At 47.2% G+C, this 27,521-nt stretch overlaps 2 protein-coding genes across 40 annotated transcripts in view; both read left to right on the top strand.

The window, feature by feature from the left end:
- Nucleotides 1-10,231, top strand: part of LOC125151381 (pleckstrin homology domain-containing family M member 1-like) — a 116,061-nt gene extending 105,830 nt beyond the window's left edge. For 3 of the 14 annotated variants that reach the window (XM_047832272.1, XM_047832271.1, XM_047832268.1), the window contains 2 exons: nucleotides 5,853-6,079; nucleotides 7,021-10,231. In XM_047832272.1, the coding sequence (XP_047688228.1) occupies nucleotides 5,853-6,079; nucleotides 7,021-7,328 (535 nt within the window). In that variant the 3' untranslated portion in view covers nucleotides 7,329-10,231. Of the gene's footprint in view, nucleotides 1-765; nucleotides 1,651-5,852 lie in introns of all 14 variants that reach the window. The other 11 variants (XR_007146772.1, XM_047832277.1, XR_007146770.1 and 8 more) reach the window with 10 other exon arrangements.
- A 1,170-nt stretch (nucleotides 10,232-11,401) lies between these two features.
- Nucleotides 11,402-27,521, top strand: part of LOC125151379 (RAD52 motif-containing protein 1-like) — a 58,340-nt gene continuing 42,220 nt past the window's right edge. For 9 of the 26 annotated variants that reach the window (XR_007146756.1, XR_007146757.1, XR_007146759.1 and 6 more), the window contains exons 1-7: nucleotides 11,402-11,855; nucleotides 12,234-12,413; nucleotides 15,963-16,085; nucleotides 16,937-17,105; nucleotides 18,060-18,158; nucleotides 20,471-20,556; nucleotides 22,106-26,031. Coding sequence is in view for 13 of the 26 variants with exons in the window: in XM_047832261.1 (XP_047688217.1) it covers nucleotides 11,760-11,855; nucleotides 12,234-12,413; nucleotides 15,963-16,085; nucleotides 16,937-17,105; nucleotides 18,060-18,158; nucleotides 20,471-20,556; nucleotides 22,106-26,031 (4,679 nt within the window). In the remaining 13 variants the exon portion in view is untranslated. Of the gene's footprint in view, nucleotides 11,856-12,233; nucleotides 12,414-15,962; nucleotides 16,086-16,936; nucleotides 17,106-18,059; nucleotides 18,159-20,470; nucleotides 20,557-21,602; nucleotides 26,032-27,521 lie in introns of those variants that run through there. The other 17 variants (XM_047832257.1, XM_047832254.1, XM_047832256.1 and 14 more) reach the window with 9 other exon arrangements.

The following is a 27,521-nucleotide window of genomic DNA, read 5'->3' as shown; positions in this document are numbered from 1 at the left end:
AATTGTTTTTAATCCTTAAGTAAATTTTAAAATCTTTTTTTTTTAAGAGGAAGTGTGTGAGTGGAGGGGAGCAGAGAGAGAGAGAGAGAGAAAGAGAGAGAGAGAGAATCTTAAGCAGCCTCCAGGCTCAGTGCTGAGCCCCAAGCAGGACTCCATCCCAGGACCCTGGGATCATGACCTGAGCCGAAATCAAGAATTGGGTGCTCAACCGACTGAACCACCCAGGCACCCCTAAGATCTTGATTATCCTAACATAATTAGGGGCGCCTGGGTGGCTCAGTTGTTGAAGCATCCGACTCTTGGTTTCCCCTCGTGTCATGACCTCACAGTTCTTGAGTTCAAGCCCCGCATCAGGCTCTGTGCTGACAGTGAAGAACCTGCTTGGGATTCTCTCTCTCTCCTTCTCTCTCTGCCCCTCTCCCACTCGCTCTCTCTGTCTCTGTCTCTCTCTCTCAAAATAAATAAATAAACTTAAAAAAAATAACATGATTAGCGATTTTGCTGAAAGGAAGAGAAGAAAAATTCCATGGGATATTCATCATCATTTATGAATGAGGTATACGTTTCTTACTCATCCCAACATCGTCAGCCCAAGCTGCAATGTCCTTGGGAAGAAAAGTCTGGAGGCAGAAGGTACAGGGCAGCACTGCCCACTTAAAGGCTCTTCCGGCTGCCTTCTTTCCGCCAGCCCCTACCATCCTGTTGCAGAGGGTAGTGTAGCCACCGGTAATAAAACTTTCCTTTGCCTCCTTTCTGCTACCGCAGGTGGAAGTATGCTTCGGACTTCTTTGGTGACTAGTGACACTAGGATGTGTGAGCTTCACGGGGAGGTGACAGATCGTCGGGTCACCGCTTCACAGGTGGTTAACCCCACGCTCCCTCCTATGCAGGCCTCTCTTGGTTGCAATTGACAGAAACTCACCTCGAACTTATTGGCGCAGGAAGGGACATTTATTGAATTGCAGGATTGCACTAAGGGCAAGACTGTGTTTGGGTCCCGGAAAGGGTGGACTCTAGGATTGGAATCCTGTCTGGACTCTGCTCCCTCTTCAAGGAAGCGTATGCTCTCAGATGGGCTGTGTCCACATGATTCCAAACTGTCGGTCTCTGGCCTCACTCCTGAAGGCTTCCGCTGTAAAGCTGAGCTGTTCCACTTAATTTCTATTCAAAATATAGTGGTGGGGGCCATAGGCACACCCTGTCACCCGGAGCACAGTGTCCTGTGACTGGCACTCTCCACTACAACCCCATGGGGGAAGGAGTTCCCCCAAAGGTGGTACCACCCACCAAAGGGAAGGGAGGTGAGGAGGCAGAACAACCAGGACCCTCTGTGCGGCCCCACCCAGGGGCCTTCATGACAGTGATCGCCAGTCAGTGCTTCCAGACCCATCTGTACTTTCTGCGGGAAGCTTGCATGGGCCTCCGTTTGCATGGTTTGGACCCAAGTATGTCCAGGAGAATGATGACGTCACAGAACTGCGGTTCCAGAAGGCAGGGTGGCCCAGCGCTCCCACCTTCTTTAGAACATGGGGAGCTGTGACCTAGGCGGGGCTAGAGTATAGTTCATGAGGAAGAGACTCTTCGTTCTACTGATTCTTGAGGAAAGCCCTGGCTGTCTGGGACCTGGGGTCAGAGAGGGGTAGGAGAGAGGTAAGCTTCGGAAGGGGAGGTGAGAATGCATCTACCAGAGGCACCGTATTCCCCATGGAGACCCCAAGGGGGTACTTCATGGGCAGAGAGAGAGCTCACCTGCTTCCCAAGGCTCAGTGACCCCTGGCAAGTCTCGGAAGGAACCTCCTGAGTCAGGGTGGAGCAGGGTTGCATGGGACACACTCATACTAAAAAATTATTTGTTGTTTGTCTGAAATGCTAATGTAGTTGGGCATCCTGTAAAATTTTCTTTACTAAATCTGGCAACACCAGGGGGAGGGAGAGAAGCAAAAGAATGTTCACGAGCTCAGGCTGGTACGGAGTGAGGTTAGAAGACATCTGTGAGGAAACAAGGCCATTAGGGCAGCCATCTTGCCCAAGCAGAAGCTTCCTGACTCTGCAGCGTGTGGGTGGAGGAACCTAGGCCTTTGCTCTCAGGAACATACACCTACTTTCAGGGCAAAGATACACACGCACACAGTGACAGAAATAGCCCCATTCTGTGTTTTCATGGCATTGATAGTTTTTTTTTCCAATGTTTATTTATTTTTGAGAGAGACAGAGAGACAGAGTGTGAGCGGCAGAGGGGTAGAGAGAGAGGGAGACGCAGAACCCAAAGCAGGCTCCAGGCTCTGAGCTGTCAGCACAGAGCCCGATGCTGGGCCTGAACCCATGAACCACGAGATCATGACCTGAGCCGAAGTTGGATGCTTAACCGACTGAGCCAGCCCAGGTGCCCCATCCAGTTCTTCACCAAGCTTCCCACCACCTTAGATTTAATATCCATTGATGATTCTTGCCCAAACTAATCTATGATGGCTGCAGAGTGATGATTTTCCAACCTCATGACCACCTCCACGTTTATCACTCACCATCTTATTGTCAGGAAGCGCTCCAACCCCATCCCTGTTATGTATCTGTTTGTCTATTTATTACTATTAAGGACTCGGGGATTCCTATCTCTTTCACTAGATTATAATGTGTCGCTATCATAATTTTTTTCAAAGACGCTCTAGGTCCAAGGTGGGGTGCTAACTCATGAGCCTGAAATCAAGAGTCGCTTGCTCCACCAACTGAGCCGGCCAAGCTCCCCTGTCACTATCTTTATTTGTGTTGATGGCCAAAATGTCCCAGACTACCTTAGAAACCATTCTGTATTAATTCTGTAGCTATGACACCAGAAGCGTAAGCAAGAAAAGAAAAGGTAGAGAAAACGGTCTTCATCATCATTGAATTCTTTTGTTTCTAAGAATACCATCAAGAAAGTGAAAGGCAACCCACAGAATGCGAGAAAATATTTGCAAGCCATGTATCTGATAAAGACTTTTTTATTTTTTATTTTTTTTAATTTATTGTCTTTAATTTTATTTTTTATTTGTTAAGAGTTACATCCAAATTAGTTAGCATCTAGTGCAACAATGATTTCAGGAGTAGATTCCTTAGTGCCCCTTACCCATTTAGCCCATCCCCCCTCCCACACCCCCTCCAGTAACCCTGTTTGTTCTCCATATTCATGAGTCTCTTCTGTTTTGTCCCCCTCCCTGGTTTTATATTATTTTTGTTTCCCTTCCCTTATGTTGATCTGTTTTGTCTCTAAAGTCCTCATATGAGTGAAGTCATATGATGTTTGTCTTTCTCTGACTAATTTCACTTAGCATAATACCCTCCAGTTCCACCCATGTAGTTGCAAATGGCAAGATTTCATTCTTTTTGATTGCCGAGTAATACTTCATTGTATATATATACCACATCTTCTTTATCCATTCATCCATCGATGGGCATTTGGGCTCTTTCCATACTTTGGCTGTTGTTGATAGTGCTGCTATAAACATGGGGGCGCATGTGTGCCTTCAAAACAGCACACCTGTACCCCTTGGATAAATGCCTAGTAGTGCAATTGCTGGGTCCTAAGGTAGTTCTATTTTTAGTTTTTTGAGGAAACTCCATCCTGTTTTCCAGAGTGACTGCACCAGCTTGCATTCCCATCTGATAAAGAATTTTTACAACTCAATAAAGAAAGACAAATAACCCAACTAGAAAATGGGCAGAAGATCTGAATACTGAATTTCCCCAAAGATATGCAAATGGCCAAAGAGCACATGGAAAGATGCTCAGCGTCATTAGCCACCAGGAAAATGCAGATCCAAACTACCATGTGTACGACTTGGCACCCATTAGGAGAGGTTTGATCAGAAAGACAGTTCATAACAAGTGTTAGCGGGGGAGGGGGGGGCCGGTGGGCTCCTTTGGTATAGAGCATGGTGACTCTCAACATCAGGGTCATGGGCAGAACCTACTTAAAAAAAAAAAGAGTAAATTGAATTAAAAAAACAAACAAGCGTTGGGGCACCTGGGTGACTCAGTCAGTTGAGCCTCTTGATATCAGCTCAGGTCATGATCTCACAGTCTGTGGGCTCAAGCCCCACATTGGGCTCTGCGTTGACAGGAGCCTGCTTGGGATTCTCCCTCTCCCTCTCTCTCTGCCCCTCCCTAGCTTTTGTGCGCTCTCTCTCTCTCTCTCTCTCTCTCTCTCTCAAAATAACTAAATAAACTTTATAGTTTTTTTTTTTTTAAAGTAACCAGTGTCAGTAAGGATGTGGAAAAGCCGATGGCAATGTCAACTGGTACAGCCACTTTGAAGTCAGGCAGTTGCTCCAAAGTTGAAACTTGAAGTTACTCTATGGCTCAGCAGTTCCATTCCTTGGCGTATATGCCCGAAGGAATGAAAACATTTGTCCACACGAACACTTGTGCGTGAATGTTCGCAGCACCGTCATTCATAATAGCCCCAAAGTAGCCCCAAAGTCTATAAAACGATCAATAGAGAGACAAAAGAAGGATTCTTCACAAGGAATGAGATCCCAGTGGCTGCCACAACATGAGTAAATCTTGAAAACATTGTTAAGCGAAAGAAGCCGGGCTCAATGGCCACCTATGGTGTGACTGTTTGTGTGCAGTGTCCAGGTTAGGTAAATCTAGAGAAATGGAAAGTAGGCTTGTGGTGGGCAGGGGTTGGAGGAGGGGTGGATTAGTGACAGCTAATGGGTATGGGGTTTCCTGTCGGGTTGATGAAAATGTTTAACATTGACCGCGGTCATAGTCGCACAGCTCTGCAAACACACTATTGAGCTGTACGCTTTAAATTAAGTGATTGTGTGGTATGTGAAGTACGTACTGGGAATTTTATCTCCATAAAGCTGTTACCAAGAAAGTGTTCCAGATTTGGCCAGTGGGTGCCCCTCTGAGCTGGCTCTCATGTCCATTTGACGTGCCCCAATCCATATGTTGAGCATTTTCTTACTTTCTAGCACAAGATAATTCAGACTTATTTTATACCCTTTCCTACTCCAGCCTAGGAATCAACCTTTGTCCCAGAAGTCTTGCTTCCTATTTGGGGGGGAATGCAAAACCAAGATTTAGGCATTTATCATTTCCTTTAATCATCATGACAACCCTAGTAAGTCGGCATTGGCATATCTTCATTTTACAAATGAGGCCCAGGGAGGTAAAGTATATTGCCCAAGGTCACACAGCAGCCCAACCTTTGAAAGCAGGCGATGTGAATCCAGAGTCCCCGCCCCTTGCACCTCCCCGTACACACACGCACACACACACACACACACACACACACACAGAGTGTGAAAGTGAAGTTTATTTCTTCAACAAGGTCACTTTTACTTGCGTGATACCAGTTTTGAGTGGAAACAAAGGTGTAGAGCTTATAAGACAGCCTGTCAGGAATTGCACAAGGCAGGGTATACCCTTGGGAAAAGTCACATATCATGCGTCTGGGAGCGTGGGGTTGAGGGCAGATCAACACCCAGTGGCCTGGCCCTTCCTACGAGAGCACATGTTCAAATCCACACACACAAGTACCAGTAAAGTCCAGTTCTCATCAATCTCCTTTGCCAGCCTCACTCCCCACCCCTGTACCCAAATGCTGCCCATAGCCAGGTGTCCTTTACAAGAGTGAGAATGGCTAAAAGAGGAGAAAACCTGTAGATGAAAGGAGATCAGCCTCAGTTTTTCACTGTTGACACCGGGCAATGGCTACATGGAGATTCATGATATTATTCTCTCTTATCTTGTAAACGTTTGAAAGTTTCTGTAGTAAAAAAAAAAAGTATAAAATGGTGAGAGGAAAGAGAAATAGCCAGGCGGGGAGCCGTGAGTGAGCCAGGACATTTGACTGCTCTCTCCAGATTCCTCAGGTGCTCAGAGGAGACCAGCAGCACGTCTGGGAGATCCTCGGGACCACAGGCCCTCAGCTGCACCTTCTCCCCTCCGAAGATGATGAGGACGCTACTCATGTCCTTGGTCAGCTGCCTCGTTGCCATAAATGAGGCCAAGCTCATCAATCGCTGTGACTTGGCCAGAGTGCTGCACAAGGAGGATCTGGATGGGTTTGAGGGCTACTCCCTGAGTGACTGTGAGTGCCGCTTTCTCACACTCCCGCCCCCCCCATTCCTCTTCTGCTCCTGGTCACCCCCTATGTGGCCATCTTTCCATCATTCACCTTTCGAAGCCAAGTTCAAAAAGCAGCCCTCCCCGAGAAGCCCCTCCCAACATTCTATATTCCTTCCACAATTATTAACTGAGCACTTACTATGTACCGGGAACTATTTTAGGGGCTGGGGGCAGAGACATCAACAAAGCCCCTTCCTTCACAGTGTTCGCATTCTAGGGGGAGAGGCGAGTCCCAAACACACACACACAAACATATGAAGCACTTCCTGGTGGTGATAGATGTTATGCAGCAGAATAAAGCCAGGGTTGTGAGAGGTAACCTTGTCCTTGAAGGGGAAGTCAAGGAATACCTCTCTGAGGAGGTGACATGGAGCAGCACTGAATGAGGCAAAGGACCGGGTCGCCCAAATGTCTGGGGAAGAGCATTCCAGGCAGAGGGAGCAGGCAGTGCAAAGGCTTCGTCCTCCTCCATGGTGGGGCTAGTTTCCTTCTGCCCAGATCTTGCACACACCTGTCTTGTGCTGTCCTTCTCGTTTTGTCTTGTCTTACGGTCCTTTAAGGTGTGTGTCTTCATTCTTGTACTCTAGGCCCTCTGAAGGCACCAGCTGCCTTTGACCCAGCTAAATGTCCCTCACTGGCTTTTGCACGGGTCACGGCACACAGTAGGCGGTCATCAAGTGCAGGAGACGCGGATGGACAGCGGGATGATGAGCGGTTGTACTGAGGGGCAGGTGGATGGACCGAAGGGCGAGGGGAGAAGCTAATGGGTGTTTCCAGCCAGCTTGCCCCATCTAGCCTCTTAGGCCTTGTTCCTTTCTTCTGCTTCCCCGTCTCCCTTTCTCCTCCGTATCCTTTGTCCCTCAGTTCAGAGCCCTCTAAAAACCTTCTCCTCCCTGTTCTAAGGGCTGTGCCTGGCTTTTGTGGAGAGCAACTTCAACCTATCAAAGGTAAATGAAAATGCAGACGGCAGCTTCGACTATGGCATCTTCCAGATCAACAGCCACTACTGGTGCAATGATTACAAGAGTCACTCGGAAAACATCTGCCGCGAGGACTGCAAAGGTCTGGCCGGGGTCTCAGGGTGGGAGAGGCGAGAGGATGAGTGGGGTCTACTCGCAGGACTTCTCTTCCCACTCCAAGCCTGGGAATGCACCCAGAGGGATGGCCCGAGGAGTCCAGGAATGCCTTTGCTGAGCAGAGGATTTGACTAGTGGCTACGATGCCCCTCCGGTTAGGAGATTCTCCGGGGTGCAGGCTCCAGAAAGGCTCTGCACACCCAGTAGCAGAGGACAGCAGCGGCCAACATCTATCGAGAGTGTGTTGTATACTAAGCACTTCACATGCCAGCTTCTCATGCGGTGGAAACTATTACGATCCCCGCTTTACAGACGAGCAAACTGAGGCTCATAGAACCGGTGCTGAATGCCAGACTGGTGGCCCTGAAGGCTCAGCTCTAACCACCAAGTACTGACTTTGTTTGGTTAATGGCCTGGTGGATTCGAGGCCAAGGGCAAACTCCCCACCTCAGAGCCACTCCTGGAGGCTCCACAGGTCCATGACTTTGCCCCTTACTCCCTCTTTCGTACTCTGATCAACATCCCTGCACTCTTCACCTGAAGAGCCTCTCTCATTAGGCAAGGTTTACCTTGGCCTCTGTGCTGCCTGTTTTGACATTTCTTTTCCCTAGAACCCCTCAAAACGTGGCGTGAACCAGCATGTACCCTAGCTAGGATGTGTGGTAGTAAACATACATTTACTCCTGCCCCTCCTGCCCCCACCCCTAGCCACCCTTGACCTCTAGCAGCCATTGTAGGGATATCTCAATGGGCCTCTGGGAGGGAGCCCTTGCCTAATGTGGAAGGACTCCGCCCCTGGGGGGCAGGGAGAGCCAGTGTCTGCCTCAGTCTCTGGGACTGTCCTCTGTGTTCTCACGGGTATTCTCTGTCTCCCCTTCAGAACTGCTGAGCCCCGATCTTCTCTCAACCATCAACTGTGTGAAAAAGATTGTGTCTGGAGCAGGGGGAATGAAGAACTGGTGAGGAGGTCACTGTGGGACTAAGTTAGCAGGCAGAGCCCCAAGAAGGATGTAGTGACAGGAGGGGACAGGAGGCAAGGACTCGACCCCTTCTAACCGTCTAGAAAAACGTGGGAGAGCGGCGGGGCTCGGAACTGGGACTTACAAGGCTTGGGATCTGGGCCTTTCTCTGATGTTGTATTAAAACCGTTTTGGACACAGTAGCAAAGCAACTTGAGTTAGCTGAGGGAGATGGCTTCAGAGGGGACAAGGTGTCTCACCGAGCTTACCCAAGGGGTCTCTTCTCGGGAAGAGAACGGAGGCGGAGCTGGGAACTGTCAGTGTGGCTCTCCTGACAAGTTTCTGCCTCCTCGTGCATTTCCTTCACTACTTTCTTTGTAGAGCAGTATATTCTGCTCCACATTCCAGAGGACAGATCGTGGCTGCCCCCAAGCTAACGGGCTAATGTTCTGAGCAGTCACGGAGACTGGCTAGTCTCAGCCCCAGAGTCCAAGGGGCTGGGATAGAGAATCCGATTGGCTCAGCTTGGACCCATCATCCCCGCGTGGTTCAGTGAGCTGTAGGTGTGGGAGCAGTTAAGCAGTACCATCATGCTGGCCACGGCCACGGGTGGGGGGTGGGGCTGGCCCTCTCCATAATTCGCAGCAACATTTTCTATAAAAGGTGCGTAGCTCCTCAGCTGAGCAAATACCCCCAAAGCTGTCAGCTTCCCAATGGTAGACAGTGCAATGGTTGCTTCACTTTTCTGAGCTTCAGATTGGAGATAGATGATAGATAGATAGATAGATAAGTTGCCTCTACAGGTGCCTGTGAGGATGGAGGGGGTTAAGTGCCTTGTCTACTCTAGGAACACCATGCGGAAGAGACGCTGACGGCTATTAGGGATGACCCTCTCTGGAGGGAGAGTCGATAGTTGCCCCTGAGATTGACGGATTGGTTATTTATTCATTCATTCATTCATTCATTCATTCATTTATCTTTCTGTGTGTTTAGTGACTCTCAGCCTTCTAAAATGGTGCACTCCCCCTTTGGGGCCAGAGGAGGATTGGAAAACGTGGGAGCATGCTGGATGGGGGGAGGAGCCAAACACCACAGATCAGAGAAATTTAAAGGAAGGCTCAGAGGGGCCACAGGGGGACAGACCAGAGAGCGAGTAATGAAGGGGGTTCTGTGCATTGCCGTGCTGTGCTGTGCGTTCACTAAGTGCTGGGTCATGGATGTGGAGAAGGACCTACTAAGTAGGAAGCAAGAGCCCAGCCTTCTTCTCTCCACAGGGTGGCATGGAGGTTGCACTGTGCGGGCCGGCCACTCTCCTAATGGATGACGGGGTGTCACAAGGAATGAGACAGGCGTGGAGTCATTCCAGCGTTCCTCTTCTCGCCTGGGGATTCTTCATGCCTTCTTCCTCTTGCCTCCACTTCACGTTATTTTCTTTCCTTCCCATGTTCAAAAAGGACTGACCGGAGCCCCAGGAATAAATGGTTTTCTAGGGCTTTCTCCTTGTACCCATCCAGGCCCCGGCGCCTGGTTCCTGACTGTCATTCGCAAACCAAGAGAGGACCACAGTGAAGAAGTTGTTATATTTGGGGAATTGTTAAAGCATTCCTTGTGCAAAGAATGTGTTGATTTATTCATCTTTAATTCCAGATATCTTCGAGTACCTAGTATGGCGGGAGGGTGGCAGGTACTAGAAGAAGGAAGGTAAATCGTAACCATTGTCCTTGAGGTGTTCACCATCTGCCTGGAGAAGCAGAGACACACACGAATACTGGCTACAGCGAATGAGTGGATACATACAATGAATACATGGTGCTGATGTGGAGTCGAACCTGCAAAATGACACCGCAAAGACAGAAAAGGGGCAGTTGGAGCAATGTTCTACCCATGGCTACGATCGGAACTGCCTGAATAAACTGTCCCGCCTGGGCCATTGCTGTCCCTACTTCTGAGCCTTAACTACTTCAGCTCTGAAGTGAGAGATTTGACATTTGAGCGGTTCCCAGACTTTTGGACTTCACAGACCAGTAAAACACGAAAAAAGTTAAGGCCATGTTAAAATTTCCAACTTTTTATTTTAATGCCCAAGAAAGACTATTAATCACAACTATCCTCTATCAGCATCTCCTCATAAAACAGTTTTTAGCATGAGAAATGAAGGTCAGGGTGCCCGGGTGGCTCAGTTGGTTGACCGTCGGACTTCGGCTCAGGTCATGATCTTGCAGTTTGTGGGTTTGAGGGCCGGCGAGGGGCTCTGTGCCGACAGCTCAGAGCCTGGAGGCCGCTTTGGAGTCCGTGTCTCCCTCTCTCTCTCTGCCCCTCCCCCATTCGCACATGCATGCTCTCTCTCTCTCAAAAATAAGTAATATTAAAATCATTTTTTAAATGAGGGTCATATTTATAGGATAATGGAATAGATTTTGTTTTATGAAAATGTTTTTTTTAACCCTGCTTATATTACCTTTTCTTGCTTTGGCAAGGACTGGTGAAACCTTCACCACAGACCAGCAGCAGTCTGAAGGCCACTGTTTAGAAACCTCAGGAGACTTGTTTTGTAAGGCCCCTTCTGGCTCAGACATTCTAGGATTAAAATAAGGATCATTAGGACCTACGTTCCCTCTCGGTGTGTCAGTCCTCAAGATAGCTATTTGGATGCCGAGAACGGCCCTTCTGCACAAGCACCATGAGCTCCAGTATTGGTGCCCTACCTGGCCTCACTCTTTGATTTTTTCAAATTTCTCTCTCCTTCTTACCCTGCTTGCCAAACTCCCACATCATCTCACCCCAACAAGCACACACGTACACCAATTCATCAAAATCACGTAGGGAAATCAGGGAATGCTTTTTAAGGATTTCATTAATGGCTCAATGACTTATAGTTTGATTTGTATATTTAACATTCATGAAAACATTCTTAAGCCAAAGGATTGCATCTTTAGTGGTCATTTCCCACACAACGTAGAGAAATCCAAATTTTTTAAGTTCAGTAGGTAACTTACTAACTGCTAGTAGTCTAAATCTTCTCCCGGAGTGAAGAGGAAGAAGGCTGCCATAAAATTGTCCACACCCAGGGATCCTGTAAGCTCACCCTTTAGACCCTACTGTAAAAATACACTTGACTAACGGTGCCTGGGTGGCTCAGTCGGTTAAGCGTCCGACTTCAGCCCAGGTCGTGATCTCACAGTTTGTGAGTTTGAGCCCTGCTTGGGGCTCTGTGCTGACACCCTGGAGCCTGCTTCGGAGTGTGTGTGTGTGTGTGTGTGTGTGTGTGTGTGTGTGTGTGTGTGTGTGTGTGTGAGATTCTCCGCTGCTTGCACTCTGTCTCTCAAAAATAAATAAATATTTAAAAAAAATTTTTTTTAAATACACTTGACTAGAAGCACTAAATTCTACGACATTGAGACAATGGAGCTGCGGGGAGAGGAAGTAGAGGCAGAGGCCCGCCCCAGAGTGGGAGGGGCGAAGGAGAGGTCCGGGGCACAGCCCCCGCCCCACCCCGCGGCGAGCTGGCCCCGCCCCTCGCACGAGCCCCTTTTTAAAACGCGCGGGCGCGCCTTGCGCAGGCGCGGTGCCACTTAAACCTTAGTCGGGCCTGCGCCTCGGTGGTAGGATGGCGGAATTGGTCTCTTTTACGGTTCCCACCGAGAGTGACAAAACCTTGCTGGTGTGGGAGCTGAGTTCTGGACCCACGGCCGAGGCCTTGCATGTGAGCCGGGCCGGGAGGGAGGGAGGGAGGGAGGGAGGGAGGGAGGGAGGGAGACACCCCCACCTCCCCGTGACTGGGAGTCTCAGAGTCTGGCTTTGAGCGCCTCGCGCGCCTTGTAGTCTCCGCCGAGAGGAATCTTAGTTCTAGAAGGGACCTTTGCAGTCTCAGCCCCGACAGATTTTTGAGAGGTAACTCTCAACAGCCAGCACATGTTGCCTTCTAATGCTTCTCGAATCCTAGGATTTCAGAGGGAAATCTTTTCAACGAAATGAGAAGTGCTTTGGGTTGCGTGTGCAGGAGGGCTTAGGGAATAGAAGGCAGTTTTGTTTCCTGGGCGTGAAATTTCATGCACTTACTTGGCGTGGGACCACCCCACAGCATTCTCTGTTCGCAGTATTCTCCCAGTTTGGCCTTCTGTATTCGGTCCGAGTCTTCCCAAACGCTGCAGTGGCCCGTCCTGGTTTCTACGCCATCATCAAGTTTTACTCAGCAAGGGATGCTCACAGAGCCCAAAAGGCATGCGACCAGAAGCAGCTTTTTCAGAATTCTCCCGTGAAGGTGGGTCCAAGTAGGAAATTCCTAACTCCACTGGGACGAAGTGTTGAATTCAGCAATAGTAGACCAGCGTTGGTATACCACTGTGGTTTACAGAATGCTTTTCGATGCATTGCTACACTGATCCTCCGGTTTCCCTGGGTTTTTGGTTGTTTTGTTATGTTGGTTTTGTTTTCAGATGAAGAAACTCGAACTCAGGATAGTTAAGTGACTTACTTAAGGTTCATGACAGTAACTGGAAGGTAGAGGTCAAACCCAAACTTACTGATGTTCAACCCCGTGTCATTTTTTGGTGCCCTTAATTTAACAAAGCTTCACAAGAAGTCTTGTTTCTATTTACATTATGAGGATTAAAAAAAAATTTTTTTTTTAATTTTTTTTTTTCAACGTTTATTTATTTTTGGGACAGAGAGACACAGAGCATGAACGGGGGAGGGGCAGAGAGAGAGGGAGACACAGAATCGGAAACAGGCTCCAGGCTCTGAGCCATCAGCCCAGAGCCTGACGTGGGGCTTGAACTCCCGGACTGCGAGATCGTGACCTGGCTGAAGTCGGACGCTTAACCGACTGCGCCACCCAGGCGCCCCTAAAAAATTTTTTTAATAACGTTTTTATTCAGTTTTGGGAAACAGGGCATGAGCAGGGAAGGGAAAGAGAAAGAGGGAGACACAGAATCAGAAGCAAACTTCTAGGCTTTGAGCTGTCAGCTCAGAACCCGATGTGGGGCTCGATCTCATGAATCCTGAGATCATGACCTGAGCTGAAGTCGGACGCTTAACCGACTGAGCAACCCAGGCCCCCCTCTATTATGTGGATATAAAATGACAAACTCTTTCATCAGTTTTATTATGAAGGATGCTTCATCGTCATTATCATCATCATCACTCCTAAACTGCCTATTCAGAACTCCCTTCAACTCCTGGGAAAATGGTTAAAACATTCTTTAATACACCACAGAAACTTTATTCCATACCAACATGCTGTCCATTTTGCTTTCCCAGAGCCCCAGAATTATATTTCATTATGAGCGTCAATTCAATCACCATTTCCTTATCAAGGGCCATGTCAACTCCTTTGAATAAGTTGAGTGAGGCTTAGATTGCCAAACCTTTCACTTTATAATTGTATGTTTTCATCAGCTTTCTCTAACTGGCTTCTTAATCTAGCTACTTCCTATGGACTTGACTGCCTATTCTTACCCATATGCCCTTCCTTACTGATTTAATCTGGATCGAATCTAAGAATCCTTCTCAAATGTGACTCTGAGTATACTATCTCCACTTGTTCAACACTGTCTTCAATCCTGGCTCCACTCCCTATGATTGAAATGATCACCTGTCAGGCATTCCTTAGTTTGCAAGCTTCTAGCCTGTGAAAATGTCACCCAGCCACTCAGCTATTACAGATTATGAAATAATTACTTTGTATCAGTTGTGAGTAATGAGGTGTTTTTCTCTCATTGGACATTAAGACCATTTCACAAATGGATTTTGAGATTTCACAGCATAAAGCCCAAAGTCAACATATAGTTGACAGGAGAGAGCATTCATATTAAATTTCTTTCTTTATTTAACACAGAGCCTTGGGTTACCACCCCCCCCACCCCCCTCCACCCCCCCTGCTGCTTACTGAAATTGTTGCCCAATTTACTTATGTGTTCCTTTATACTTTGGCAAGTACACATAGTTTCTGGTTGTTTGTTTGTTTGTTTGTTTACCTTTTATAAATGCATATTTAAAAAGAACATATTAAAAAAAAATTTTTTAATGTTTATTTAAAAAAAAATTTTTTTTTAACGTTTATTTATTTTTGAGACAGAGACAGAGCATGAACAGGGGAGGGGCAGAGAGAGAGGGAGACACAGAATCGGAAACAGGCTCCAGGCCCTGAGCTGTCAGCACAGAGCCCGACGCGGGGCTCGAACTCATAAGCCGTGAGATCATGACCTGAGCCAAAGTCGGACGCTTAACCGACCAAGCCACCCAAGCGCCCCTAATGTTTATTTTTGAGAGACAGAGTCAGAGCATGAGCGGGTGAGGGGCAGAGAGAGAGGGAGACACCTAATCGGAAGCAGACTCCAGGCTATGAGCTGTCAGCACAGAGCCTGACACGGGGCTCGAACTCACAAACTGTGAGAATCGTGACCTGAGCTGCAGTCGGATGCCCAACAGACTGAGCCACCCAGACGCCCCAAGAATAACATCTTACAGTAAAATCAAGGAAAGGCCTAAGGCATCTGAGAGCTTTTTTTCAGTAGCATGAAGGAAAACGGTTGCCAGCAAGAACTGTGGCAAAGTTATCTAAGGTGACAACTGTCTCTACCACTCAGGGGCTCAAGGCCCTTCTGAAGCTTCCTGGTTGTCCAGAACAGCTCCACTCTGCCTCACCATTAGCCTGTGCTGTAGCACTCAACATTTAAAAGTTCATCTTCATTTCTCCTTCCTAGCAGGCAGCTTCAGTTGGAGAAAGTAATTTCACTTTTTTATCTACTCATCCATTCACTTAATCCATAGACCTGTGCTTGATTCTAGGAATGAGAAAAGAATAAAATATGGTTCCTTCAAGCACTTAAGGAACTGATAAACTAGTGATAGAGCAAGTTGCACAAACAAATCAATAAAGAGTTAATAATACTTTGACTTTATTTGAATTATTTGAATTTTTATGAATATACTAATATACTACACCCCACTTGAAATAGACATTTATTTATTTATTTTTTTTTTTCTTTAACGTTTTTTATTTATTTTTGAGACAGAGAGAGACAGAGCATGAACAGGGGAGGGGCAGAGAGAGAGGGAGACACAGAATTGGAAGCAGGCTCCAGGCTCTGAGCCATCAGCCCAGAGCCCGACGCGGGGCTCGAACTCCCGGACCGCGAGATCGTGACCTGAGCCCAAGTCGGCCGCTTAACCGACTGAGCCACCCAGGCGCCCCGAAATAGACATTTAAAAAAAGAACTAGAGGATGTAAGAAATACACTGTAGTGTGTAAGTTACTTAGAGAGTTAACACTGGAGGTATTTGCATTCTCAAAGAAGCTTATTAAGGCAAATGAACCTCTTATTGTTTTATTTGCTTATAAAATTTACAGAAGTATGTATATTCCTTCTTCTAACAGGGGTTAGTAACTTGCGGGGGCTGGGTGCTGCTGATTCAGGTCCTACTCAGGTCCATGTTACCTGCTCTTGAGGTCATATTCTCAAACAGGAGCTACAGGATGAGACAGCAAAAAGTTTACTTCCCTTGCTTACCTACAGCCCTATAATTTGCTTCCAGAGGGCTTCCTTAGTTGCTTTCATCATCACTTTCAATATCAGAGATCACGAAAGCCGATTAATCAAGGGCCCTGGAAATGATGCAGAAAAGTCTATAGCGTAAAAATAGTACATAGCATTTATTTAGGGTTTATTAGGAGCTGATTTCTTAAAATGTTTCCAGTTTGATCTTCACAACCTCTCTATGAAATAGGTATTGATAAATCTCAGGTGTATCCAAAGGAAGCCTCTGTGTCAGGTTATGATATTTTCAGGTCTATTTCTTATGTCTTTAGGTTCGTCTTGGCACCAAACATAAGGCGGTTCAACATCAGGCCCTTGCCCTAAACAGCTCCCAGTGCCAAGAACTGGCAAATTATTACTTTGGTTTCAATGGATGGTCAAAAAGGATCATCAAGGTAAACTTTATAGATTTTCTCTGACTAATTAGAATCATTTCAACACTGAAATTCTGGACTTCAGAGAAGAGAAAACTGGGTTGTGGGGAGATGTGAGAGGCCTCTAACTGGAAGTACCTGAGCCTGCCACCAAGAATTCATAATAATCTCAGTAACTTGGGTGGTGGTGTCCATAATCTTGTCCAGTATTCGTATGGTGTATAATAAAAACCAATTGTCTTTATCCATTTGTAAGTCTTACTTGATTTTGAAGCTATAGGATACCTCCATTGTGGGCTGGGATTGCTGGAGTTTAGTTTGCATTTTTTTTTTTTTTTTTTTTTTTTTAGAGAGAGAAGCAGATTGAAAGCAGGGGAGGGGCAGAAAGAGAGGGAGAGACAGAATCGGAAGCAGGCTCCAAGCTCTGAGTTGTCAGCACAGAGCTCGACGCAGGTCCCAAACCCATGAACAGTGAGATCACGACATGAGCCGAAGTCGGAAGTTTAACCAACTGAGCCACCAGGCGCCCCTGGTTTTGTTTTTAATAACAAAACATCTTGAAGCTTACATTCAGATCCAAGGAAGGACCTTCCATTTAAAATCCTAACAGCTTGGGGCGCCTGGGTGGCTCAGTCAGTTGAGCGTCCGACTTCAGCTCAGGTCATGATCTCACGGTCTGTGAGTTCGAGCCCCGCGTGGGGCTCTGTGCCGGCCGCTCAGAGCCTGGAGCCTGTTTTGGATTCTGTGTCTCCCTCTCTCTCTGCCCCTCCCCTGCTCATGCTCGCGCGCTCTCTCTCTCTCTCTCTCTCTCTCTCTCTCTCTGTGTCAAAAATAAATAAACATAAAAAATAATAATAATAAAATCCTAACAGCTTCAGGATCTTTCTGACCTTGAAGAAAGGGCAAATGAAGATACTGTGCCACCACTTCAGAAGCAGAGCCTGAAATTCTTCTGTGCTTTAGAGGTGGTGTTGCCATCCTATGAGTGCTGGAGTCCCGGAGCTGGCATGGCCGAGGAGCCTTTGGATAACCTGGAGGAAGGTCTGTTTACAGTGGAGGTGGGGGTGGGGGTGGAGGGGAGGCAGAATCCCTCTTTCTCTCTAAAAACTCATCTTTTCAGATACATCATCCAGCCCTCCCCCTTGCTAAGCTCCTAAAGCCCTAGGCAGAGTTTTTCTGGCCTACGGTACAGGCTTTTATCTCAGGCAATACCTGAAAGAACCTTTAACTTTAAAATTCTAAAGCTGACTTTCTGCCAAGAAGTTTAGGAGGAGGGAAGTAATGTTTTTCCCATTTTTGGTTAAGAATCCGCCTTGTGCTAAAATAGTCCTTCAAATACATATCTCTTGCAGCCTGTAGTTTTCCCAGCAAAGTGATCATCTAAAGATTTAAATAAACTCTTGTGTGAATGTTGAGTCCTTTGCCTCCTATAAAAGGGCTGGAGTGTAAAGAGTCAAATACAGATGCCTAGAAAAGGTATTCCCATTGGTACTGTGTTTTTTCCTAGTGCCTACAGCACTTAGGCTTAGGGTTTTCCGGGAGGGGCAGGGCTGTTAGCAAGGCTAAGGGAGTAAGGCTCCCTTGGGTGATGCCCAGGAAGAGACCAGGCGGTCATGTGTACTACCACCGAACCTTTCTCCCCATGTGACTCCAGCCCTTGATGCACAGGAGAGTAGGGTCTGCAGTAGGGTCTGAAACTATAGTTTCAGCCTGTCCATTTGAAATCTATGAGCGATGTGAGATCTGTGCCACTTTCTTGGCTTGAGTCTCCCTTTTGGTACTTCCAAAACTTCTGGAGTAGATCAGGGCGGTCAAAATGTGCCCTGCCAGGATATACCTACAGCAGAGTCATTCAGCCTTGTGTTGCGCCTGCCCTTACTTGCTAAGATAATGAACTATGAATCATGGATGTATTTTCACCTTTACACATATAACCCCCAAATCAGTTATCATTCAGATAGGCATGTTAAATCCATTTGTTTTGGTTGGATGCAGGGCCATTATCATTTCTTATGAAAAGGCGGACAATCCAGAAGCTTGCTATTCAGAAGGCTGTGTCAGATGCATTCCAGAAACTGTTGATTGTGATTTTAGGTAAGACTTACTTGATTGTCCTTGCAGTATATCAGTGTCAACGAGCAAATAAACTCATTTTGAAAAGTTAATTGGATGAAAACATTTCATATTCTTTTGTTCACCAAATGCTTTCAAAGCAGTAGTCTCAAATTTGTTCTTTGTGGCATTTGTAAGAAAAATGACCACAAATATTTTTGTCCCCAGTGATTTACCTCTGTCCACACAGAAAGTGTTTGACCCAGTCTTCTTTCTTGATTGTTTGCTCATAACACAGAATACTATTGTGAGTATAAGCTTTGGGGGCACGTGTGTGGCTCAATCAGTTAAGCGTCCAATTGTTGATTTCAGCTCAGGTCGTGATCTCACGATTTGTGAGATTGAGCCCCATGTCGGGCTCTGTGCTGACAGCGTGGAGCTTGCTTGGGATTCTTTCCCTACCTCTCTCTCTGCCTCTCCCTGACTCTCATATGCCATGTGCTCTCTCTCTCAAAATAAATAATAAAAAAAAAAAAAACTTTGAAGCTTTGGACGTCTGGTGTTGAATCTTAGCTCTGTCTCCTAGATTTCTTATGCAATTTTAGGTTTTATAGTCAGATTTGAAGTATTTAATCTCTCTAAGCTGCAATTTCTCTATCTGCCAAGTAAAGGTAATAATTCAACTTACCTCATGGGGGATGAATTGTAAGAGCAAATGAGATGATGGAAAAGTTTAAAACTATCCCTGAAACACGGTAAGCAGAGAAAATATGTTAACTTGTTATCATCGTCTTCCTGTTGGAGAATTTATTAGATTATGTTTTTGGAATCAATTCAGCTTCAGTTTTTGTTTTTGGCACTGACCTATTGGGTGAATATGATTCTTATATTAGGGTCAGCTATATTTTTGTGAACCTTGAAGTGGTCAGGCTATTGAATAGCATCGATTGTGTTCTCTATTGAGTTCTACAATGGTGTGAATGTTACAGGCTGTGCTCCAAGGGAATTTTATAATTAGTAATGAGTCCCCAAACAATTCCCCCCCCCCCCACCCCGCCCTTGCCGCTTCACAGTCTTGCAGGCTTAGAGACTAAGAAAGCCTAGCTAAGTTTCAGAGGCCTTATTTGCCCATAAGAGTTGACCCTGGATTGGTCTCAGGCTTCCAGCCTGGACAGCTCTTGCAGTGAAAGTTGACTTCCCTGGTCATCAGGTAGAATCTCCATTAGCTGTCAATTCTGAGTAACAACCTTTTTTTTTTTTTTTTTTTTTTTTAATTTTTTTTTTCAACGTTTATTTATTTTTGGGACAGAGAGAGACAGAGGATGAACAGGGGAAGGGCAGAGAGAGAGGGAGACACAGAATCAGAAACAGGCTCCAGGCTCTGAGCCATCAGCCCAGAGCCTGACGCGGGGCTCGAACTCACGGACCGCAAGATCGTGACCTGGCTGAAGTCGGACGCTTAACCGACTGCGCCACCCAGGCGCCCCGCTGAGTAACAACCTTTAAGAACCAAACTAAACCTTTGGGTTGCTGACCTCTCTCTAACATGCTCTGGTATCCCTTGTACACGATCAAAATGTTGTAGCTGTACTTTGCCTTAAGGGGAATTGTATTGTCTATAAGGAACATGGGCCAGTTTCTGCCAATAAACTGTCCAAGCATGTTCTCTCCCTCCCCCTCCCCCTCTCTCCAAAGCATTGTTCATTGTATCTGGTGGGATTTTGTTTCCGGGGAGTAGACACTGGCCTTGTTTCTAATATGAAGTATCAGCTATAGTCCATGGTCTCTATTCCAGAACTCACACTGACCTCTACCTAATTCCTTACTGTCTAGTCATCTGATTTTGAACATTGTTGTTTCCATAGTTTTAACTTCCTGTGTCATTATTCCTTAGTTCCTATCTCTTAGGATGATAGCGTTTTTGAACCACACAGACGTTAACTTCATGTGTATTTTTTCACACATAGTTATGATTAAAAACTGAAGTGTGAGATGAGAAAACTTCTAGGAAAATGCTTTTATTTTCTGCTTTTATAAATAAAAAGAATGTCTAGTTATTGGGTGCTATCATTGTATACAGCTAGTTTTAGAACAAGGAAAATTCTGAATTGATCTTGTTAACTTTATTGATTTTTTAAATGTTTATTTTTGAGAGAGTAAGCAGGGGAGAGGCAGAGAGAGGGGCACAGAGGATCTGAAGTGTGCTCTGGTGCTTACAGCAGAGACCCCGGTATGGGGCTTGAACTCATGAACCATGAGATCATGACCTAAGCTGAAGTCAGACGCTTAACTGACTGAGCCATCCAGGCGCCCTCTTTTTTTTTTTTTCCCAATCCTTATTCACTTTATTTCAGAAAGTGGTAAAATAGCTGTGGAATACAGACCCTGTGAAGAGATCACAGATGCCAGTACTGAAGACGAGCTACAGGATTTAATTCAAGTATGTGGAGATTAAAGTTCAGGGGTGACATAGCCACTGTAGCCATAATGTAAAGCAACCAGCAGAATTTGGAAGACTTTGGCATTAGCTCTATCATCCTCTGGGAAATGTGAAACTCAGAAACTGCTTTTGACTGCAGGGGATTTCTGGGGCTTTTCCTGAAGTCCTACCCTTGGCTCTGACCCTATATTTGAAATTTGGAGAGCAAATTTCATCAGAGCACTCCCACAGTTGTGGACATAGGAGAGGACACAAGCCTTTTAGAGCTCCCCTCAAACAGAATCTCAAGGATTTGGGAACAGAGTAACTATGGCCTTAAATGTGATTATACTACAGCGTTTGAAACCATTATGCCATTCAAATAGGATGGATCACCCAGATGACGGCATCTCATATATATCTTGCATGAATATCTTGCTGAAGAACTTTTCTGTAAATCACTCACATGGATGTCCTGAATTAGGGATTAAGTTGCCAAAATAATTTCTAAAAGAAAATACTAATGTGCCACATACAGAATGTTAAAAAAAAAAAAAAAAAGGAGCAAAAATGTGTTTCATGTCATTGAGAGCTTAATTTGGGGCTAGATTTGTGATTTTTTTTTTTTTTAGATTTTTTTTTTTTTAATGTTTATTTATTTTTGAGAGTGAGAAAGAGCGTGAGCTGGGGAGGGGCAGAGAGAGAGGGAGACGCAGAATCTGAAGCAGGCTCCAGGCTCGGAGCTGTCAGCACAGAGCCCGATGCGGGGCTCGAACCCATGAACCACGAGATTATGACCCTCTCTGCCACTCCTCCACTCGTACTCTATGTCTCTGTCTCTTGCTCTCTCCAAAATAAACATTTAAAAAAAATTTTTTTTTAACAACTATAAGCATTTATTCCTCAAAAAACATCTTTTTTAATGTTTATTTTGAAGAGAGAACAAGAGAGAGTACAAGCAGGGGAGGGGCAGAGAGGGAGACATAGGATCTGAAGCAGGCTCCAGGCTCTGAGCTGTCAGCACAGAGCCCAATGCGGGGCCCGAAGCCATGAATGGTGAGACCATGACCTGAGCCAAAGTCAGACGCTCAACCAACTGAGCCCCCCAGCGCCCCATTCCTCCAAAGGGACGGGGGGAGTGGTGGCCTTTGCAGGGTGGAGGGAGGCCTGGGCCCCAAGTGATTCTGGGAAAAGGGCCCGCTCTGGTGGTGTGGAGCCCATCTCCAGGGAGCTAATAAAGGGTGGGACGTAGGCGGGGGAGGGGCGCGCAGTTGCTAACAGTGCGCGCGCGCATCACGGGGCTGCCATAATGGTTTGGCTCCCGCTCGGGGCCCAGCGCCAGTACCCCACTCGCCTGGGTCTCTGCGCCCCAGAGCCTCCGCAGGTCATGTCCCGGCTGCGCATGTTGGCCCCACTGCTTGTCCTTATGTGGCAACCGTTGTGGCTGCTGGTCCAGGCAGCTCAGCTTCCGGAGTGGGCCCTGGACCCTGCCCAGCTGACCGCCGACCCCATGGAGCCGGCTGAGCCCCGGTCTTCGCGCTCGTCTGATCCCCCACCCGAATCGCCCCAGGTACTTACACCCCTAGCTGAGCCGGTGGGCTTTAATTACCTGGGGTCCTCTGCTCCAGCCCAGATGTTGGCCCCGCCTGAGGAGTTGACTGAAACTTTGCTTCCATTCCTGGACACGGATTCCGTTGGAGAACTACCCCCAGGGACAGATGAGGATCTGAATGACCAGCTAACCCAGCATCAAAGGCTCCCAGAGGTGGTTCCAATGCCAGGTTGGGATTATTTAATGTTTCCCAGGGTTACAGATAAGCCTTTAGATGTGGAACTTACCACAACTCCAGGGCCTGATAAAGGTGTTGAATCTTCTATAGCCCAGCAAGAGGCCCCACCTCAGCCTCTTGAACATACTGAGGAAACAGAACTTTCTCTAACCCAGCAAGAGACCTCGGGTAAGCCTCCAGAGGAGGTTGAGCCTTCAAGTGAGCAGGAGACCCCAGGGCAGCCTTCCGAGCCTCCTGGGGTGATTGATCCTTCTCTAAGGCAGCAGGAGACCCCAGCTCAGCCTTCAGTGCCTCCTGAGGAAGCTAAGCCTTCTCTAAGCAAACAGGAACCCCCAGCTCAGCTTCCAGAGGCCCAGGAAGAGGGTGAACCTTCCCCTCTCCAGGAGGAGGGCCAGGGTCAGCACCCACAGGCCTCTGAGGGGAGTGAACCACCTACAACCCAGGAGGAGTCCCCAGCTCAGCATCCACAGACCCCTGAGGAGGTTGAACCTTCTTCAACCCAGCAGGAGGCTCCAGCTCAGTATCCTCAGGCATCAGAGGAGGGTGAGCCTTTTCCAACCCAACCAGAGACCCCAACTCAGTATCCAGAGCCCCTTGAGGGGACTGAACCTTCTCCAGCCCAGTCAGAGGCCACAACTCAGCATCCAAATCCCCTTGGGGAAGTTAAACCTGCAACCTATCAGGAGGCCCCAAGTCAGCATCCACAGACCTCTGAGGAAATTAACCGTTCTGCCACTCAACAGGAAGCCACAGCTCAACATCCAGAGCCTTCTGGTGAACCTTCTCCAACCCAACAGGAGGCCCCAGCTCACTCTCCAGAACATCAGGTGGTAACAGTTTTTCCTCAAGGTCAGAATCAAGCTCAGCTCCTGCTGTTGCCTAATGTCACTGTTAAACCTGTGGATCCTTCAGTTACCATGACCTCAGAATCCACTAATGAGGTTGAAGCTTCTCCACTCCGAGAAGAGGCCTCAGCTCAGTCTGGAGTGTCCCCTGAGCAGTTGGAACCTTCTCCAATCCAGCAGGAGGTCCCACATCAGCATCCAGCTGCCCCTGAAAATGCTGAGCCTTCTCCAATCCAGCAGGGAGTCTCCACTATGCCTGAAGATCTTCCTGAGGAAATTGAACTTTCTCCAAGCCAGCAGGAGAGCTCCGCTCTGCCTCAAGTGCCTGTTGCAAGGATAGAACCTTCTCCAATCCAGCAAGAGGTCCCAGCTCAGCAACCAAAGCCCAATGAGGGGGTCGAGTCTTTTCCAGTTCAGTATGAGCATCCAGCTCAGCCTCCAGGGTCCTCTACAGATGTTGTAGCTCAGTCTCCAGTACAGCATGAGGTGACATTCTCACCTCCAGGTCCAGGTGAAGCTCAGCATCCAGTGTTGCCTAATATCACAGTTAAACCTGTGGATCTGAGGGTTCTCATAAGTCCCCAGGCAACTAAGGAGGTTAAACCTCTTCCAGTGCAGCAGGATGTCCCTGCTCAATCTCCCCCTGAGCAAGTTGAATTTTCTCCAGCTCAGTCCAAGCGTCTTTCCCAGTCTCCAGAGTCCCCTGAAGATGAGTCTTCTCCAGGCCAACAAGAGGTCCTAGCTCAGACTCCAGACCCTCCTAAGGATGTGGAACCTGCTTCAGGCCAACAGGAGGCCCCAGCTCAGCCTTCAGAGCCTCCTGAGAAGGTGGCACCATCTCCAGTCCAGCAGGAAACCCTATCTCTACCTCTCGAGCCACTTAAGGAGATAGAATCTTCTCTAACACAACAGGAGGTACAAGCTCAGCCTTCAGAGGCCCCTGAGAAGGTAGAACCATCTCCAATTCTGCAGCAGGCTCCAACTCAACCTCCCGAGCCCTCTAAGGAGGCAGAAACTCCTCCAGCCCAGCAGGAGGCCCCAGTTCAGCCTCCAGAGCCACCTGAGGAGGTTGTAGCACAACCTCCAGTCCATAATGAGGTGACGGTTCCACCTCTAGGACAAGAGCAAGCTCAGCATCCAAACTTGCCCAATGTTACTGTTCAGCCTGCTGACCTGGAGCTTACTGTAACTCCAGAACCTACTGTGGAGGCTGAGCATTCTACAATCATGCAGCAGACTATAGCTCCTCCAGAGGACACTGAGGTGACACCTGCCCATCCAGAGCAGGTCCAGGCTCAGCATCCAAATTTGACTGAAGTCAGAGTTCAGCCTTTAGACCTGGAACTGACCATAACTCCAGAACCCACTACAGAGGCTGAACATTCTACACCCATGAAGGAGACTACAGCTCCTCCTCCAAAGGACCTTGAGGTGACACTTGCACATCCAGAGCAGGTTCAGAGTCAGCATCCAAACCTGACTGAAGTCACAGTTCCACCTATGGACCTGGAACTTACTGTAACTGCAGGATCCAGTGTGGAGACTGAACCTTCTCCAACCACGCGAGACACCCCAGGTCAGCCTGCAGAGCCACCTAAGGAGGTTGTAGTTCAATTTCCATTCCAGCAGGAAGTGACAGTTCCAACTCCAAGTAAGGATCAAGGTCAGCATCCAGCATCACCCATCATCCCATTTCGTCATGTGGAGCTTACTATAACTCCAGAACCTATTACGGAGGCTGAACATTCGACAACCCTGAAGAAGACTACAACTCCTCCCCCAAAGGACCTTGAGGTGACACTTGCACACCCAGAGCAGGTTCAGAGTCAGCATCCAAACCTGACTGAAGTCACAGTTCCACCTATGGACCTGGAACTTACTGTAACTGCAGGATCCAGTGTGGAGACTGAACCTTCTCCAACCACGCGAGACACCCCAACTCAGCCTCCAGAGGCACCTAAGGAGGTTGTAGTTCAATATCCATTCCAGCAGGAAGTGACAGTTCCAACTCCAAGTAAGGATCAAGGTCAGCATCCAGCATCACCCATCATCCCATTTCGTCATGTGGAGCTTACTATAACTCCAGAACCTATTACGGAGGCTGAACATTCGACAACCCTGAAGAAGACTACAACTCCTCCCCCAAAGGACCTTGAGGTGACACTTGCACACCCAGAGCAGGTTCAGAGTCAGCATCCAAACCTGACTGAAGTCACAGTTCCACCTATGGACCTGGAACTTACTGTAACTGCAGGATCCAGTGTGGAGACTGAACCTTCAACCACGCGAGACACCCCAACTCAGCCTCCAGAGGCACCTAAGGAGGTTGTAGTTCAATATCCATTCCAGCAGGAAGTGACAGTTCCAACTCCAAGTAAGGATCAAGGTCAGCGTCCAGCATCACCCATCATCCCATTTCGTCATGTGGAGCTTACTATAACTCCAGAACCTATTACGGAGGCTGAACATTCGACAACCCTGAAGAAGACTACAACTCCTCCCCCAAAGGACCTTGAGGTGACACTTGCACATCCAGAACAGGTTCAGAGTCAACATCGAAACCTGACTGAAGTCACGCTTCTACCTATGGACCTAGAAATTCCTGTAAGTCAGCAACCAGAGACAGGTTTTCCTCCAACAACTCAACATTCTGTGGTGCATTTTGTAAACTATACCTCAGAAAAGGCATACACAACTTTAACCTGGCAACCAGAACAGAATGCCACCACAAACCTCAAAATATGTGAGCGTTGTACCTGCAAAGATGAGACACTGTCGTGTGTTGGTCTCAGCCTACAGCAGAGGCTCCGCAGAGTGCCCGTGCCGGAGCCCGACACCTACAACGGCACCTTCACCATCTTGTAAGAATCGCCTTTACTTGTTTGTTCTCTGCCTCCTGCTTGACATGGCAGTCTCTTCCTCAATGTCGTCCTGGGCCTTCCTCATCTCCCCAACCGCGTTGACTGACTTTCTGTTTTTACCTTTTCTTTGTCAACTATCCCTTATCTTCATTTTCCTTTTTACTACTGTTCGCCCTTCTCCAATCTTTTACTTGTAATTGTCCTTATTCTTTTTCCTTATCCAATTTTTAGCCCCATTATTTTATTCCTTAACCTCTACTCTCCCATTTTTGCTCCATCCTCTATAATAGGATACAACAGAGTAGTGAAGAGTAGAGATTCTGGAACTAGATGGCCTGCGTTTGGGCCGAGGTCTGTCATCTATTAGCTTTGTGACTCAGTTTCCTTTTCTGTGAAATGGAAATTATGATAGTTACCACCTCATGGGATTATTGTGAGATCTAGATGAGGTAATACATATGAAGCACTTGGATCAGTGCCTGGCAAAATATGAGTGTTAGCTGTTATTATTTTGATTCCCCAGACCTCATCTTTGACCCCCGGCCTTCCACATACAGTACTCAGTTTGGGCCCAACCCAAGAGTAAGTACTATGGGCGCCACACTAGGATGCAGTCGTCTTCAGAACATGAAATGACAGGTGGGAAGAAAGGAAGTGGTCATAAAAAGGGAGGGGGCATGTAATTAAGTACTAAAAGAGGTACCATGGGTGTTGGAATTCAGCAGACTCTGTAATCAGTGGAGTATGGAGGTCAGGGAGAGCTGCATGGATAAGCTAACACTTTAGCTGAGACTTAAAGAGTGGCTCTGATGTGTTAAATAGAGAAAAAATGGGTATAAGCCTAGGCAAAGGCATGGCTGCAGGAGTGATCAGGAATCAAGAATTAGGTTTAGCAGTTAAAGATCCAATTACGAGAAACCTTGACTATCAGCTAGAGAGGTTTGAACGTTACATTCTGAGTTATAGAGAGCCACTGAAAGTTTTCAAGCATGAGATACAGACCATTGAAACAAGAGGATTATTTTCAGTTCCCCACGTAGGGCGATCTGGAGAGGAGAGCTTGATCCAGCGAGACCAGATAGAATGTTCTAACAAAACCTGGGAGTCAAGTAACAAGGGGCCGAATCAGAGTGGCTGAAAAGAGTCGAAAGAAAAGCCTTGAGAGCACTGCAAAGGAGGAAGTGACAAGATAGACTAACTGATGACAGTCGCGGGTGGGGTGTGCACGGGAAAGAGAAAACTCAGATATTACTCTGAAACTTCTGTCCCAGATAAGGAGAATGATGGAAGTTGAGGCATCTTTTACCAGGGAACGTAGAGCAACCAGAAGGCTTCAGGTTGACTGGAAATGTCCACCAGGCACATGTCCACCAGATGGGTATCTGTTTTGAATTTATTCCCGACTCCCCTGAAAAAAATGTGTATATAAACTGACCAGGTAAGCTGTTGCTGAGGGAAGAGGACAAAACTAAAGGTAAAGATTCAAAGTC

Source organism: Prionailurus viverrinus, chromosome E1 (assembly GCF_022837055.1).
Source record: "Prionailurus viverrinus isolate Anna chromosome E1, UM_Priviv_1.0, whole genome shotgun sequence".
NCBI classification, from domain to species: Eukaryota; Metazoa; Chordata; class Mammalia; order Carnivora; family Felidae; genus Prionailurus; species Prionailurus viverrinus.
Note: the sequence above shows the minus strand (reverse complement) of the source record. Positions and strands in the feature narration are given on the sequence as shown.